The sequence below is a fragment of the Lolium perenne genome, chromosome 3, assembly GCF_019359855.2.
Source record: "Lolium perenne isolate Kyuss_39 chromosome 3, Kyuss_2.0, whole genome shotgun sequence".
NCBI lineage: Eukaryota > Viridiplantae > Streptophyta > Magnoliopsida > Poales > Poaceae > Lolium > Lolium perenne.
The window spans coordinates 189,899,453-189,915,601 of NC_067246.2; the positions used below are offsets into that span (position 1 = coordinate 189,899,453).

The window sequence follows — 16,149 nt, forward strand, 5'->3', positions numbered from 1 at the left end:
GAAAGAGAAACAAAATGAAACTTCGGCAAGTGCAAGAAATAAAAAAGCTACTAGTAAATTTGAAGACACGAAATACACCTGAAGTTTGAGTTGTTGGCAGCAAACTCTACTTGGAGAGGCTATGCAAACATGACTACACATTTTTTTTCTTTGAGCTCATGTTTCTCGAATCACTTACTATCAATGAAGTACCCTAAGCTTATGTGGCTTAAAAATCTCATAAAGAACAATCGACGTCCAACTGTATTTGTGTGTCCGAGGTATGCGGTGGTACACACCAGAGGCGGCGCCACTGCCAACTACTCCCGAACTCCGACACTTGTCACTTTCACAGCCTAGTTCGCCCAAAGCCTCCAATTCAATCCCGTCCCTCCATCACGCAGCGCGAACCTCAACGCACCACACCCCCACAGGCCACAGGCCTCTCGTCCTTGACCTCCCTCCCCCGCCGTCTCGCCCTCCCCTCTTCGGTCAGATCAAATCGAGCCTGCCCATCTCCACCCCATTTCCCCTTCCGCCGCCGCCGCCGCGACCTGAGACCACACGCACGCACGCACCATGTGGCGCCGACTCCAAACCCTAGCCCCGGCCCTCCGCCGCGCCGCAGCCGGAGCCGGCGCGGCCCCCACTCCCATCACCGCCCGGGCCGCTCCCTTCTCCACGGCGGCCGCCGCCTTCCGCCGCACCACCCCCCTCTCCTCCGGTAAGGCCCTCTCCTCCCTCGCCAGATCTCCTTCTCCCGCCGCTTCCCGTCGCTGATCGGCGTGTTCCTCCTGCAGGGGACAAGCCGCCGCCGACTGTGGACGAAATGGTGGCCATCGTCGCCGCCTTCCGCCGCATCAAACCCCTCTCCTCCGGTAAGGCCCTCTCCTCCCTCGCCAGATCTCGCTCTCCCGCCGCTTCCCGTCGCTGATCGGCTGGTGGATCGGCGTGTTCCTCCTGCAGGGCACAAGCCGCGGCTGACTGTGGAGGACATCGTGCCCATCGCCACGGGCCATGAGCGCGAGGAGCTCGAGGGGTTTCTCAAGGTGAGACGGATTGTGGCTTGCGGTTTGGTGATTTCGGGCGGACCTGGCCCTGTCGTTCGGTTTGGCCCTTGGGAGTGGGTTCTGATTTCTCGATCTGCTCGTCGTTTCGCAGGGGAAGAAGCGCTTCGACATGGATGCCCCCGTTGGCCCCTTCGGCACCAAGGTGAGGTGTTCTCTGCTACTCTTCATAATAATATGGGCCTGGGATCATGCGTGCTGGTTCTGCTTAGGTTCGGCAGAGCACTTTATTACTGTATGAAATGAGTGGGATGCATAGTGCATTTATCTCCGCACTAATGTTGTCCGGTGCACTGGTGCGCTTTAGAGAGTGTCTATGCGCACAGTTCATCAATTTTTGGTCATCCATTACCATTAACGTAGAAACTTTTGTTCTATCTAATAGCCCGGGTGTTTTTGTGACAATATCATCAGAGTCGGTTATCTTATTCTATCAAATGATTATAATTTGCCCCTGGATCCGTTTTATAAGTATGTAATTGTTGTAAACCTGAAATTGCTTAAACTTCTAGCATTACCGCATTTACTGTCTCAGCATCGTACGCATTTTCCGGTTGCATATGGATATACTGGGATAAAAACTTTATCTGTTTACAGTATTAAGCAGTGCAAGTGCAATGTAAATACTTTTATTCCTGCCTCATACAGTCATATGTAAGAGTTATTTTCTCCCATCTAGTACAGTTTGTTATGGTCATGATTGGAAAATCACCTTTAATATGACGTCTTGCCTTCCTTTTCAAGCAGAAGATTATATACCTCGCATAGTATGTTCTTTTAAGTTTATTAAGGATCTAACTACAAGCCCATTGATGCATAATTTCTGTTCTAAGAGCTGTGGTATTGTAATTATGTACTACCGAGTATCTAAAAAATGTAACAGGTCTTAAAAGTTTTTGTTGATTAAGTGGTGTAAAACATAGTTAAAAAGAACCGTGTCGAGAAACCACATCACATATCGCAGGGTGGCTAGGAATGTGAGGCCACAGGGGTAGTGTGCTTTGGTAAGCTAGTTCTTAACACGGGAACATGACCCAGTAAGTCTGAGTTGGTGCCCCACGTACAGAGCTATATATGGCCTGACCAGAAAATTGTGTTGCTTGTTCACAGTCAAGCACAAACAATACACACATTTAGGGTGTGTTTGGTAGACTGGGTCTGCTCAGATTTACTTTCCCAGTAGAGATATCTGACCTCATACATGCTAGTCTGAGATTTTACTGTGTGTTTGTTACCCTGTATGTGTTGGGAAAATCTGGACAGGTACTTTGTTTGGTTAGCCCGTATGTGTTGGGAAAAGTCCAAAGACTAGAAATAACATAAAGGTCCAAACTTTTACACAAAGAACCTTGAACAAACAAGATAAAAATCAATCAAGTCCCTGCAGGTAGAAGCTCATCGGCGGCGCCCGCAATCCCGTCCTGTAGCTGCCGGCTGCTGTGCAGCGGTGCGTGGAGGCCGTGGGGCATGGAGGCCATGGGGCGTGGAGGCCGTGGGGCATGGAGGAGCGTCATGGCGGCCAGTCCTGCCGGCGGTCGACGGCTGCTGGGGGCTCCATGGGCAGCGGCGCGAGGGGCTCCATGGCGGCGGCGCGAGGGGCTCCATGGCGGCGGCACGAGGCGCGTGCGTGGAGGCGTCACGGCGGCGGCGCGACGAGCCAGGGAGCGACGAGCCAGGGGCGGCGGCGCGACGAGCCAGGGAGCAAGGAGCGGGGAGACAGGGAGCCAGAGAAGGATGGGAGAAAATGGGGAGAGAAAAAACGTGGGGGTGAGGGTCTGGGGGGGGGGGGGTGGGGCGCGGCGAGTACAGTGTTTTGCGGGACGAGTTCGACCGGGATGACCAGAGAAGCTCGATTTGAGCTTCTCTCCTCAACCAGGCTCTGAGGCCTTTTTCGTATGGGTTGGGCAGTGCTGAGTTGCCCCGACCCGACCTAACAAACACATTCTTTGTATAAAATCTGGGTTGGGAGGAGAATATCTGGGTTGGCCCGATCTACCAAACACGCCCTTAGTTTCAGGGAACATTACACATTGTAGCTGCACGCTCCACAACAACAAAATTCAGAACAGTAACAACTTGCCCACCCCAAGTCACCTACTGGAGGCTCAAACAGCAGGGTTAGGCACAAAGAAAGAAGTAAGAATCCATAATTCTGTGTCAGAAAAGCAGTCCTGCAAGCAGAGCCACAGGTGGTGGTGGCCTTCTCTCCCTAACTCTTCTCTTCTCCTAAGTCATGAAAAAGGACTCCTCTTCTCAAGGCGATGATGACAATATCATGAGAAGCGGTAGCAAAGAAAAGACATGGTGAAAGGGCAGATGGGAAAATGCGCCGAGACTTTGGCGGTGTTGATGCTAACCAAGGAAAGCCATGGGACCCAACAGAGCCAGATGATGCTGTGAGAGGCAATATTTGGGCCGGGCCAACTATTATGGCTGCATCTTTCTGTCCCTTTATTTTATTTTATTGTACTACGTAGTTAGAAATTTAGAATCTTCTGTCGCTATTATGTGTACCATATTCAAATCCTATCACACCGATTTGCGAACCCATCTTAGGTTCGTGTACAGATATCTGTACTGCATCGAAATTAATTCATATAAGTTGATGATTTGTGAATCACGGACCGAGTGAACTGCGTATCTTTGAACTACGGTACTGCATTTCAACATCGAATATATTTGGAGATACAGATTGTCATGGGACCTGCGAGATATTAGACTTTTGAGTTTGATCCTCCTATGCATATCTACTTTCCCGCACTTCAGAGTTCAGCAAAACTTATTTGCATATTAAGACACCTTTGATGAATTTACTACTGATGCTAGATGTGAGGGATGGCGTCATGCTATGTGACCTGCTGCCGCAGATTCCTTTTACTTTACGTGCTAATTTTGTGTGTTCACTTAACCATTATTCTTTTACTTTGATGTTGTCTGCCTTGCTCCTTTCTGTTTCACTTTGCCTATAAAAAGTCAGGAACAGATAAGTTCTATATATTCCTTTTGTTTGCCTGTGTGTGCTGTTCCACAATTTTAGGTTACAGTTTCCATTGCATTACGTATTTGGTGGTTCTAGTATTCAGATGTGTGCTTCATTCTAAATGATAGTAAAATATTGTTTGATCAGAATTTCAGAACCTATGAAATTGAACCATTGTTTCTTGTTAACTTTTGTTCCAGGCTGTAAATACTCTGTGCCGTATTGTTCATTACTTTCCTTTCATTCTGTACTTGCAGGAGGCACCAGCTGTCATTGAGTCATACTACGACAAGAGAATAGTAGGCTGCCCGGGTGCTGGAGGAGGTAAGCCAGTTTGGAAATGCTCTAGATGCTAGATGTGGCAAGACTTGTATAACACTTATTGTGGTTGTTTCATATGCAGAGGATGAGCATGATGTCGTCTGGTTCTGGTTGAAAAAAGATGAGCCACATGAATGCCCAGTTTGCTCACAATACTTCACGGTAATTTGACATGTCAATTTAGTTTATCATAGCACGTGCTGCCAAGCTGCGTGTGGTTTATCAGTGTTAAGCTGTTCATTAAGGGATGTTTTGCTGCTTGCTTTATGCAGCTTAAGGTCATTGGTGATGGTGGAAACCCAGATGGGCATGACACTGATGATGAAGGTCATCACCACTAAGGATGCCTTGTGGTTCTGAAAATAAGAATTTGATGAGGCATATGATATCGTTTACGCTTTCTAGCACCAGACTGCTCCACGGCATCCTTGTTTATGAATATACATTTGGCCATCAAGCAGGTGGTAGTTTTCGCCTTAGGTTTTTTGTCGAAACAAAACTTTCTTCCGATTTGACCAGTGCGTGTCTTATGGAGCATCATCGAATAAAAGATGACTTCTGAGATTTTTTGCTTTTGCTGCATAGTGGCCATCGGATGTGATGGACCTCACCTATTCAATCATGCAAGAATTTATGTTGTGCTGTCTAGTGTGACAGGCAGTTTGCAAACTCTTCTGTTAAATTAACAGCTTCTTGTGCATTGCCTTGTTGCTGAAACGCATCTGGTCATCTTCACACATAATTGCGAAGTTGTTGTCGTGGTGGTCGCTTTCATGAAGCTAACGAGCACATATAACATTCTCTACCCTGGTATTGCTATCATCTTGCTTAGCTCGTTTAGTTGAAGAGTCTCGGCTTGAGATCGAATACCATTCCCTTAACATTTGATTGTCAGTACAGTCTTGTCCATTGGGAAGCTTAGTTGATGCAATGTTTCTGGTTAACGAATAGTCCATATCCTTGTTTTGCAATGTGAGATGATTTTGCTAGCAGACACGAGAGACAGAAAGCCCTTGGATAAGAATAAGATGCAAGCAAAGCGTTTCACACGAGTTGTGAACTCAGGCAAAAAGTCCCGTGCTGTCTGTTCCGCTTCAGTTATTTGTCGCGCCGGACAGACGTCTGTTTGTTGGCAAGTTCGGCTTCGTGTTTCTGCCAACGAAGAGATTCGAATAGTCGCTTATCTTTGCTCCGTTCTTTTTCTCCCATCACATTTTGGCCATTCCTGCAAATATCTTTTCACACGACTTTGCCTGCTAAATTGGGCACCGCTCCTCCTCAGGTTCAGGCATCCCAAAAGAAGAAAATAGCAAAGAGTAGCCTTGTCCACAGTTTCGTACAATTTCGTACCACCAGCAAGTACATTGTACATCATCAAGTACGTGCAAGGTGCAACTATAGAGTCCTCCGACCACAAAAAGTATACTTCTACCTTTGTCTATTTTTCATTTAAAATCCACCGTTCTAATAATAATCATCAACAAACGTACAAATAACATAAAAGTAATTAAATTACAAATAGGTACTTGAACCACCTAACGACGACTAGCATGAGCCAAAGTCGCGTCGCCTTCCTTGCCCCTCAAGCCGGGCAAAGCTGGTTCTAATAAAATTTATTGTAGTAGATAGACGAGAACCCGCCGTGCTAAGGCCTCAAAGGACTAGTGCATTAGAGCATCACTCATCAATAATGATGACAACCGCTGATGGAAAAAAGAGATTGATCTAAAACCACACCAATGAACACGAAAACCGACCGAATCTGTCGGGCACATGATTCCACGTGTGTTTCGCCAGCGCTAGACACACCAACATGGTGAGAATAGAACGCAAAAACCTTATTCTGATTTTAGGATGTAGTCGCCGCCTCACCATCCCTAAAAGACACTGAAAAACAATTTAACCTAAACAAAGGAACACCCCCACCGACGAGGGGCCTTGTCCGCCACATCTCCTAGGCCCCAAGGCCAGCGGAGATGGGACCTGCCAGCGACGACGGCTGCGAAGGAAAAGAAATCCTAGATGGGTTTTGAGATCGCCACTTTCTGATCACCTCGCTCCTAGCCTCCTCGCACTTCTAGCATTCTCTCGACTTAAATTTGTTAACTTCTACCAAAAAAAATTATAGAAAAGTGTAGATACTCACTAGATTTGTTTTGAAATGTAATTCCTTATATGCTAATTTCATATCATTGTATGTTAAAATTATTCAAGTTTTTTTAATTTAACTTAGCAAAAAGTTAGATGTAGAGTTATTTGTTATTTATGGACGAGGGAGTAAGCAAGATCGCAGATGGTACCAAGCGCCGACACGCGTCGAGTTTACCACAAATGACGATGGCGCCGCGCCACGGTGAATCCCGGCGACGGCGAGAACCGATGCCTGAGCGTGACGGCGCCGCTGAATTTGGGAGGTCTACAGGAGCGCGGTCGCTACCCGTTAAAGGCAAACTATGCCCTAGACGAACGCGCGCCGTAGAGAGCAATGTTCTGCCTGCCTCCCTCCCTACGCTACGCTCCGTAGGTAGGTGGCAGCGGATCCGATCGCCCGCCGCTGCCACGGCCAAGACGACGGCGACACGCGCCCACTGGAGCTCGGATTCCCCGCCTAGGTAGGTGGCCTCTCAGCGTCAACCCTGAAATGAAAATCGAATGAGAACATGGACTTCCGGTAGTACATAGTTCGTCCGTTTCACAAACAGTGCCGTCTAGCTGTTCGATGTTATTCCTCCCTGAGATAGCCTGGCCTTTTCCTCTTTCCAGCCGATGGATGGGATGGACGGACGGACGCGCGCTTGTCAGGGTCTCCAAGTAATTTCAGCTGCTGGGTGCAGGGCTTTCATCGTCGAATCGTGACACACGCTGGATTTCCAGCTGCTGAGTGCGAGGTTGTCACGGTCGCGATACCGGCACGCCCTCAGTTTCTAGCCGTTGTATGCACCTGGAATTTTGTGGCTGACAATACCTGTATCTGCATTGACATTTACTTGCACCATGCTGTTGTCTGCACTTTTTCAGAAGAAAAGCGAAAGGGGAAAGCAAGAGGATTATTATGCTTGGATTCCCCTATTCCGTATGCTTCGAGCGATTACGCTGGTGATTCAGATGAGCAGCAAAATGACGCAGAAAGAATGGCGCCTGGAGACGCGAGAAGTTCTCACGGCATCTCGTGCCACATATCTTAATCGGATGATGTTGGCGGCTGGCTGCTATAGTTCCCGCCGCTGCTTCACATTGCCTACTAGGTATGAAATTTTAGCATTTCGTGTCGGAAGCCTTTTTTCTGTTTAGGCAGAGAAGCCATACCAGAAACTTAAGTAGTAAACGAGATAAAATTCCCTTTCCCCTTGCTTTCGAATATATTAGTGCACCCATACATAGTTCCTTCCCAGTGAAGAAAAGCGCAGCTATATACTATTTCATACATGTCATGATATTCTGTCTGGTCCTTTTTGCTAATCCGGTGCACTGCAACAAAGGATTACCTGCAAGAGGAAATGAAACTTGTAATGGCAGCTTTCTGCAGTTCAAACTCATGGAATGCTGGCAGAATGTGGCAGCAAAGGAGAACATAGACTGGCTGCAGGCCTGCACGTATCAAGGATAGAATTAAATTGGATTTTTTTTTCAAACTTCGTTATGTGTACTCATGTGAAAGCTTGCTTTAAAGTTAAAAGTAGTAGTATTATATTTGTAGCTTCGATCCCATATGCAAGAACATTTTTCAAATGACTACTTTTGTTCCATATTATTCGAGGTTCATCAGAGGATAAGTTCTGCACTAAAATTTGCTTTTAATACCTTTTTCCTTCCCACAAGTGCTTTCAAAAGCCTCAGAGTGTAAACACTGATTCAGAAGTACGAATTGTATACCAAATAAATAAAAACAAAAAATTAAGTAGTGAAAGACAGTACGGAACGTGTTACTCAATATTTTTCAGTTGAGATCGTGGCAATTGCAACCCCAAGGATTTGGAGTCATTAGATGGCATTATTCTTTCTTGCCACAATGGTGGCCTCAAATGTCTCCCTTTATTTTTGCATCATCCTTTCTTGCATTTTGTCGCTGACTTCTGTTAATTAGGACTTGATGTGGACTCAATCGATACAGTAATTCGTCATTCCTTACCTGTTTTATTCAGTGGGAGATGATGAATCAGGGGACCGTACCTAACGGCATTTGCAGCTTGTGAGAAAAAAAAGTTCAGTCCATAAAAAAGCTAGGCATCACTGTTTTCAATTTTTTTAAAAAATCAGGGGTTCCAAACAGCCTCAGAGATGAAATCTTCTTAACCTTGGCATCAGCCTAGGTTTACTTCAAGCTGATATGTTTCGGAATCTTGTTGAAATATGTCATGTGAACTAGTAATCTTTGGGTACCAGACAGCCTTAGAGATGAAATCTTCACATCCTCCTGTCTACTTTTGAATCAGCAAAACTCTACTTCAAACTCGCATGGTACTAAATCTTCTCAAATATTTAGTATGTGAAATAATAATGTTTGGTAAGACACTTAACATACTGTATCCACGCCAACTAGGTTATTTGAGAAAAAAGTGAACTAAGTTTGAAATGCATATAGATGTTCAATTCAATTAATACAATATTTGTGAAAACTCCTTTTGCTGTTCCTAGTAGCTGACAAAATGTGTAAACTTTTCGGTAAAGACAACTGTTGATATTTCACTCGTGCAGCCCACTTTTTAGAATATATTCTTTTAATAATTTTTTCGATGCTTCACGTTTTCATAGGATGAGAATATGAAATTAGAAGAAATATATTCTAAATCGGGAATATGCAGGCTCCAAAGCCCTATGACATGATACTTCGACGGCCTATAACCTCCAGCAAATAGTGAAAATTAGGTAGTTCATAACCTTATATGTAAAATAATACTTCATAGCCCCTACGCAGCCTCTATTCTCTCAAGCAAGGTAGGGACAAAAAATACATTTAGGCCACATAATTAAGCCCCTATACAGTCTCTATTCTCTCAAGCAAGGTAGGGACAAAAAACACATTTAGCCAACATAATTTAGTCTGAGCTGTCCCCCCATAAGGTTAACCATGGATAGAAAAATGCAGAGCTAAGTGCATATGATTCCCTATGTATGTAGTGCACTCATATAAAAGAAAGATTAGGTGAAAATCCTCTGCATTATTCTGCTATCACAAACCCTATGGGGTTATTTTAGATTTGACTTAGGACTTTGTTTAATCCCTTTTAAATTTGGATCGTCGAGAGGGGATCAAAGCCTACCACTGTTCAGTACTCTAAAAGCTACTCTGCACCATTGTAAAAGTGGAATCACTTTCTTGCTAGCAGGATCCAAGAATAGCAGAGTTTGTTATGAAAGCTGACCTCAAAGGGGAAAAAAGGATGCTGCTGAGGAATATTTGGGCTTATCGGTGATGTAAACGTGACGGGATTTATAATGGATATGTAATTACCATGGAGGTAAAGCAGAAGAAGTGCGCGGAAATTCTTAGAGGTGGATCCCTGTACTTCTTCTCAATACACAAATTTTCAGGTACCTGTTACTGTCAGTTATCACTGACCTGTACTACATGCTTGCGTTGAGCAGTTCTCTTTGCTGTACTGTAGTATCGATGCCTTCATCAACAATGCTCTCCATGTATTTTTGATGCAACTGGACCTTCAATTGTACCAAGTTGGTTTGATATCTGCATGTGTCACTGTCAACACCTCAGAGAATCTTCCTTGCTGCAGTATGCAGAATTTTGCACTGTATCTGCCTTGCAATGAAACGGTACCACTTGTCATATCCAGACCTCTTGGGTTTCAGTTCCGGGTTGAACTGCCCTTAACCTATATATGAAAACATCAATAATTCACGGCCATTATGTATTTACATCTACCACTGGTTTTGATCTAAGAACTACTCCCTCCGGTCTGATTAAATTGACGTGGATTTGTGAAGGATCGTGAGTATGTAGCACCTCTAACCGCGTCAATTAAAACAGACAAGAGTAGTACAATAGTACAAAAAAAGCCTCCTGCAAGAAAGCTGCTTCGTGCTTTGCCTTTTCGTCCTAAATATAGGGTTTTGTTCAGGAGGACCTTTTTATTCTCATTCCTTGTCATTTTGATCTCTACAGTTTCAGTTCCGTGCCGAATCCCACCTGAAATTCTAGTGAAAATACTCCATTTTTCAGAGTTTGAGTGGACTCTGCCTTAGATTCTACCCCCACGCGTCTATAAAAGGATGTTGGAAATTTGTCTAAATTCAGATGTATCGATACACAAAAGAGTGTCTAGATACACAAAAGAGTGTCTAGATACATCTAAATTTGGACAAACTTGTGACATCCTTTTATGGACAGAGGCAGTACTTTATTTGTAGAGTTCCAATTCATTGTCAAACTATGCCTTAAGCTCTAATGATTTTTATCTAAAAGAGTACCTAACCGTGCCTTAAATTACTGATTATGCAGATTTTTTTTCAGTGCCACTTCAAGTTCAGTGTCAAAACACGTCTGAAATCTCCTGTAAATCCTGATATTTACTGCTAGTTACAGTTTGGTGTGGAACTGTTTCTCCTGGGGGCACGGAGCTTCAAGATTGGTGAAGTCACTAATGCTTCGCTATCAACAGGAAAGTCTATTCCACTGAAAGAACAATCCTCTTTTAACGAGACACATGGCATGAAACTTGAGGTTTTATTCTCCGTGGTCTAGGGTTAAAACCACCATCCTACACAGCCAACCAGCACTTGGGTGTCGCCTTAGTGCCGGTTTGGATGAGGGGTATTTGTCTGTGGAGCCTTGGTATGCTGAAAATATTACCCCCTCTGTTCCAAATCAATTAAAGTCGTCCTGGGTCGAATTACTTTAAGTTTATTGAAACATATCAACATCTGCAGCGCCCATTTAATTTCACTAGGTTCATACTAAATTATATTTTCATAGTATATAAATTGATCTGCAGAAATTAGCATATTTTACTATAAATCCAGTCAAACTTGCCTAAGTGTTTGACTTAGGACAAACTTAAAACTTGAGTTAATTTGGAATTTATAAAGTAAAATTTACTTCCGGAGTTTCATTTCTATTGTGAACTGGCACTAGTGAAAATACCCATAGCTCCGTGTCTTTGTGCAATTAAATCTATCGATACTTTTGATGGCAGTGTTATAGTAATGCAAAAAAGTGACAAACCTCTTGCAAGAATAGGTGCCACAAGTTTTGCCTTTTCCTACTAAATATGGGGTTTGGCCTAGATGAACCTTCCTTCAGCATGGAGACAGCGAGACATCATTGTCTTTTTTTTTTTCTCCGAAGAAAGAAAAGAAAACACTGTTATGCCTATTCCTCACCATTTCGACTAAGGTTATATATACTTATATATATACAATCTTTTGGATCTGTGATGCAGAATTAGTGGGCATTATAACACCTTATCATGATAATGGTGATGACAAAAAATGGGTATGAATTGGTTAAAAGGGGTCCTAAGTAATATTTTTATACCTGGATTCTCCCTCCACTGCCAAGGATGAATATATTCTCCTGTGAGCAGGGCCAGAGATAGGGCCCATCCTAAGAATAGTTAGAATACATAATTTGGAGCTTGATTATCACTATGCCTATTTGTTATGTGCAGTTACGGTGAAGACCAAATACCTGTATACCATAGTTAGGTTTAACCCTGCTGCATTTGAGGGGAGTGATGTTTTGGCACATGGGAGCGTATGCTTCCTTTATTTTGAAATACATGTTAGACACATTTTAAAATGTCAAAAAAATTGAAACAAAAATTTCGCACGTACATCTTCATGTGCTACGCGCTCACAAAGTCGTTTCGTGAAAAATCGACATGCCATGTGGCGTGTGTAAAAAAGACAAAATTCAGTGCTGAAACAAAGACTTGTCACAAGATAAATTTTCTCTTTTTCGCTTAGACTACAAAAATATTATTTTTTCGTGAAACTTGACGAATACACATATATTATGGAGATGTACATGTAAATTTTTTTGTCAAATTTTTTTATCACTCGGAAATATGTTTTTATGATAGAGGGATCATACGCACCCGGGAGCCGAATTGAGTTTCTGGCATTTGAGGTGCTATAAAATGCTTAGTTGCCTATAGTCCAAAATTGCTGAAGCTGGAGCTGAACCTGCAGGCCGAACCCAGCCTTTACTTATGTCCTAACACTAAACCTAATAGCGAAGGAAAGCCCCAAAGTTTGTCTCCCTCCCAAGTCCCATCCCATGCTCCTCCCCGCGTGACCTTAGCCAGCACCTCGATCGATCGCCTTTTCCTCTCTCCCATCGCCGGATTCCCTTGACGCACAGGAGTACAGCTAGATCGCAGCGAGCGACGCACGGCGCACGCAGAGCCGCCAACGCACCCACGGGAGAGAGACACGCGGGTTAGTTACTGGACTGACTGCTGCCGTTCATACACATATTCTCACTCCATCGGGCCTCCGCTCGCCCCTATAAATACATGTCAATCGGGCCTCTGCACTTCGTACTTCCACAAGCATCAAGCTAGCCAGCCAGCGACCTCTACCACCATTACCGCCACCTTCGAGCTAAGCTACCTCATCGAGCACCGCCCGTACGTGCTGTTTGTCGCTCCGGCACCATGAGCTCCTCCGGTAAGTATGGCCGTGCCCCTGAGCTTCTCTGTCCCGCTTCTTCCAAGGTGACTCGCCGTCGCCGGCGGCCGATCTCATTGCTTTGCTAATGGTCCGTCTGTCTGCAGGCTCGCGCGGCGTGAGGCGGGAGTATGGCAGGACGTACGTGGTGAGGCCCAAGGGCAGGCACCTGGCCACCATTGTGTGGCTCCATGGCCTCGGTGACAATGGCGCCAGGTAATCCTATACTATACACATGCGCTCTCTAAACTGCAAGATTGCTTTTGTTTCAACTTGGATATACTAAACATGAAAGATGAATGGTAGAAACTGGAGTGACCAAGTGCTCTCTAAACTGCAAACCAACTACTAGCACCCCTCCTAGATAGAGACATGAGCAGCAAATGCTAGAACCACCAGCAGTTCTTGTCTGAATGCGACCCATGGCCTGAAGGAAGGAAGCTAGGCCTGGCTGTCTCCTCGAGACGTCGGACCATGTCGACCCATCGCGCGCTTTATTCTCCCACACCTCCCTTTGCCAGAAACGAGTGATAAGAGCTCTCTATTTCGGTCCATGCATATATTCCTAGTACTGCTTTTACTCCAAACCTCAGATTGATATTATGATCCATCTATCTTCTTACGCGCGCGTCTTTCTTTCGCGAAGTAACTACATCTAAAAATAGCAATTGGTGGGAATATAACTGTACTTCTGCACAGAAAAGTTAACTACTTCGCTCGACGATGGAATGTCAAGCTAGAGATAACATGACTGACTGGTTTAATATTATCTGCTAGCTCACCTGAGGTACCTTATGTCTGCCACCGAGGATAGAACGCATGGAGAACTTCAGTTTTCTTTAATACACATAGGGTTTCTTGGTCTTGCAAATATGTTTGGCATGAACTTGCATTTTTTTTTCGTTCTTTCTATCCATCTTTATTTCTCGAGTTCATTATACACGCATGTGTCAACTGTCAAGTGTGTCAGCTCCAAATGTTCCGTTTCTCCCACTTGTTTGCTTTTCCAGATCGGTAGTGACTCAACTGCATGTTTCGGCCGAGACACATTATGCTGGTGTAGCCCCAGTGATCTTGGTCGATCCGGTTTTATCATATGCCAACTAGCTACTACACACATATTCTTTCCTCACTCTCCACTCTCCTCTCTTATTCCCCAATGCCTGCTTTTCTGATAAACACGCGTAGTCGAATATTTATGCTTATGTCATGTTACAAGCTATGCTTTAATGATTTACAAGAGGAGCTACGACTAAAATATCTGCACAAGTTGCTGACTAGCTGAGATATTTATGATTAATTCTTTAATTTCAGGAGACACACTGACCTAATATGTTTTCCCCCCATGTTTTTGTCTTATGCAGCTGGTCCCAGCTCCTGGATAATCTCCCACTGCCGAATGTAAGTTGAACAAATCATGCAGCCATCTACCATCCTATTCCTAATTTCCTATTCCTCTGAGCACCATAGTATATACTACGTAGTATAGCTTCTTGTTATCTTCAGACTAGTCAATGAAGCTTATCTGAATCATTTGAGTAATTAGGCACAAGCATCAACTGCTAGTTCTATCGGATTAAGAACGAGCGTTCTTTCCAACTCTGAAGCTGAATTATTTTCATATTAGTTATTGATGCTTAATCATCTCATGTATCCCTACGCAGATCAAATGGATTTGCCCTACTGCGCCAACACGGCCTGTCGCGGCTTTCGGTGGATTCCCCTGCACCGCATGTGGGTTTCTCTGACTTACATATGGCTTGGCTGCAGAGCGCCAGAGCCTGATGCAGCTTTGCCTTTCCTATGTTTTTTCTGGGCTGTTTAATGGGACAAAATGATCAATTATTGTTTACTAAAACGAAACAGGGTTCGATGTGGAGGACACTTCGGTGGATGGCCGTGATGACATCGAAGGGCTGGACGCTTCAGCAGCGCACGTAGCAAACCTGCTGTCATCCGAGCCATCTGATGGTACTTACATATTTCTGAATATGCTCACTGGAAACTGATCATAATTTTTTTTGGTTGATAATCTTTGAGTGCAAATGTAAATTACTAATGCTATTGAAAATGAAAATTTGTAATGTCCAGTGAGGCTTGGGATAGGCGGTTTCAGCATGGGTGCGGCCACTGCCCTCCACTCTGCCGCATGCTATGCTCATGGAAGGTTCACGAATGGCGCCGCATACCCGATTACTCTTAGCGCCGTCATTGGGTTGAGCGGCTGGCTTCCCTGCTCAAGGTCTGATTATTTGATATCTTGGAAGAAAATATGGTGATGTTATTGATATACTTGTAGCTAATATGTGATGCTTTTTATGTATTGTTGTTTAGGACCCTGAGGACCAAAATGGAGAGCTCACAAACTGCTCTCAGGAGAGCTGCTGCCTTGCCAATCCTGCTAACCCATGGACTAGGTTGGCATTGCTGTTTGTTTTTATGTTGATGTCGTAAATATCCTGACCTTTTTTGTGTGAATTTCCAAAGTACTTAAAAAAGGTCTTTGTCCTTGTGTTCTTGCAGCGGATGAGGTTGTCACATATAAGAATGGTGAGAGGTCGCTTGAGTTTCTGCGAACCTCAGGATTCTTATATCTGAATCTCAAAACCTACAACGGGTACTACAGATCTACATACATGATTTACAACATGATCACTTTCTATCATATTTTTCTTCTGAATTTTAGTACTGACGTCATCTCCTTTATGTAGACTGGGCCATTATACTATCCCTGAAGAAATGGATTATGTGGCCACGTGGCTCAGCGCAAGGCTTGGACTCGATCGATCTCGTGGCTAAGTTCCAAGATACACACATGGTTCCATGGCGTTGGTGGTGACATATGAGACACAAGTATTGACAATATAGAGAAGGTTGATGATAGGTTAACTAGAGAAAAACGTTTTGAGTTGACGACTGCCATAAGTTGATGATAGCTTGTAACACTATGTGCTTCAATTCCTCACTTCTGGATTTTATTTTACAGTTGTAGTTTACTAGTAAGAGTTGTAATACCTTGTTACTACAAAAGAGGACGCCTGTAATGTAGTATTGTATTGCTTTGGTTGACTACACTAGTAACTAATGATGATATTGAGTTCTATTAATCATTAGTCCCTTTGGAGTTCTATTATGTTTGTGCTCTATATCAGGCTAGTCTACACTTTTCTATTT

At 44.1% G+C, this 16,149-nt stretch overlaps 2 protein-coding genes and 1 long non-coding RNA gene across 3 annotated transcripts; all 3 read left to right on the forward strand.

The window, feature by feature from the left end:
- The first annotated feature begins 447 nt into the window (after window positions 1-447).
- Window positions 448-5,047, forward strand: LOC127342908 (cytochrome c oxidase subunit 5b-1, mitochondrial). Its single transcript, XM_051368931.2, has 7 exons — window positions 448-703; window positions 780-857; window positions 946-1,028; window positions 1,141-1,191; window positions 4,284-4,350; window positions 4,430-4,509; window positions 4,620-5,047. The coding sequence occupies exons 1-7, from the start codon at window positions 559-561 to the stop codon at window positions 4,686-4,688; spliced, it is 573 nt and encodes a 190-aa protein (XP_051224891.1). The 5' UTR covers window positions 448-558; the 3' UTR covers window positions 4,689-5,047.
- Window positions 5,048-6,653: 1,606 nt separating this feature from the next.
- Window positions 6,654-10,252, forward strand: LOC127342912 (uncharacterized). Its single transcript, XR_007876946.2, has 3 exons — window positions 6,654-6,959; window positions 7,111-7,592; window positions 9,675-10,252. It is a non-coding gene; the product is annotated as an uncharacterized lncRNA (long non-coding RNA).
- A 2,482-nt stretch (window positions 10,253-12,734) lies between these two features.
- On the forward strand, window positions 12,735-16,082 carry LOC127342911 (uncharacterized). The gene is made up of 9 exons (XM_051368935.2): window positions 12,735-12,975; window positions 13,083-13,191; window positions 14,340-14,376; window positions 14,640-14,709; window positions 14,842-14,946; window positions 15,067-15,217; window positions 15,310-15,392; window positions 15,499-15,592; window positions 15,687-16,082. The coding sequence occupies exons 1-9, from the start codon at window positions 12,963-12,965 to the stop codon at window positions 15,772-15,774; spliced, it is 750 nt and encodes a 249-aa protein (XP_051224895.1). The 5' UTR covers window positions 12,735-12,962; the 3' UTR covers window positions 15,775-16,082.
- Window positions 16,083-16,149: the final 67 nt, after the last annotated feature.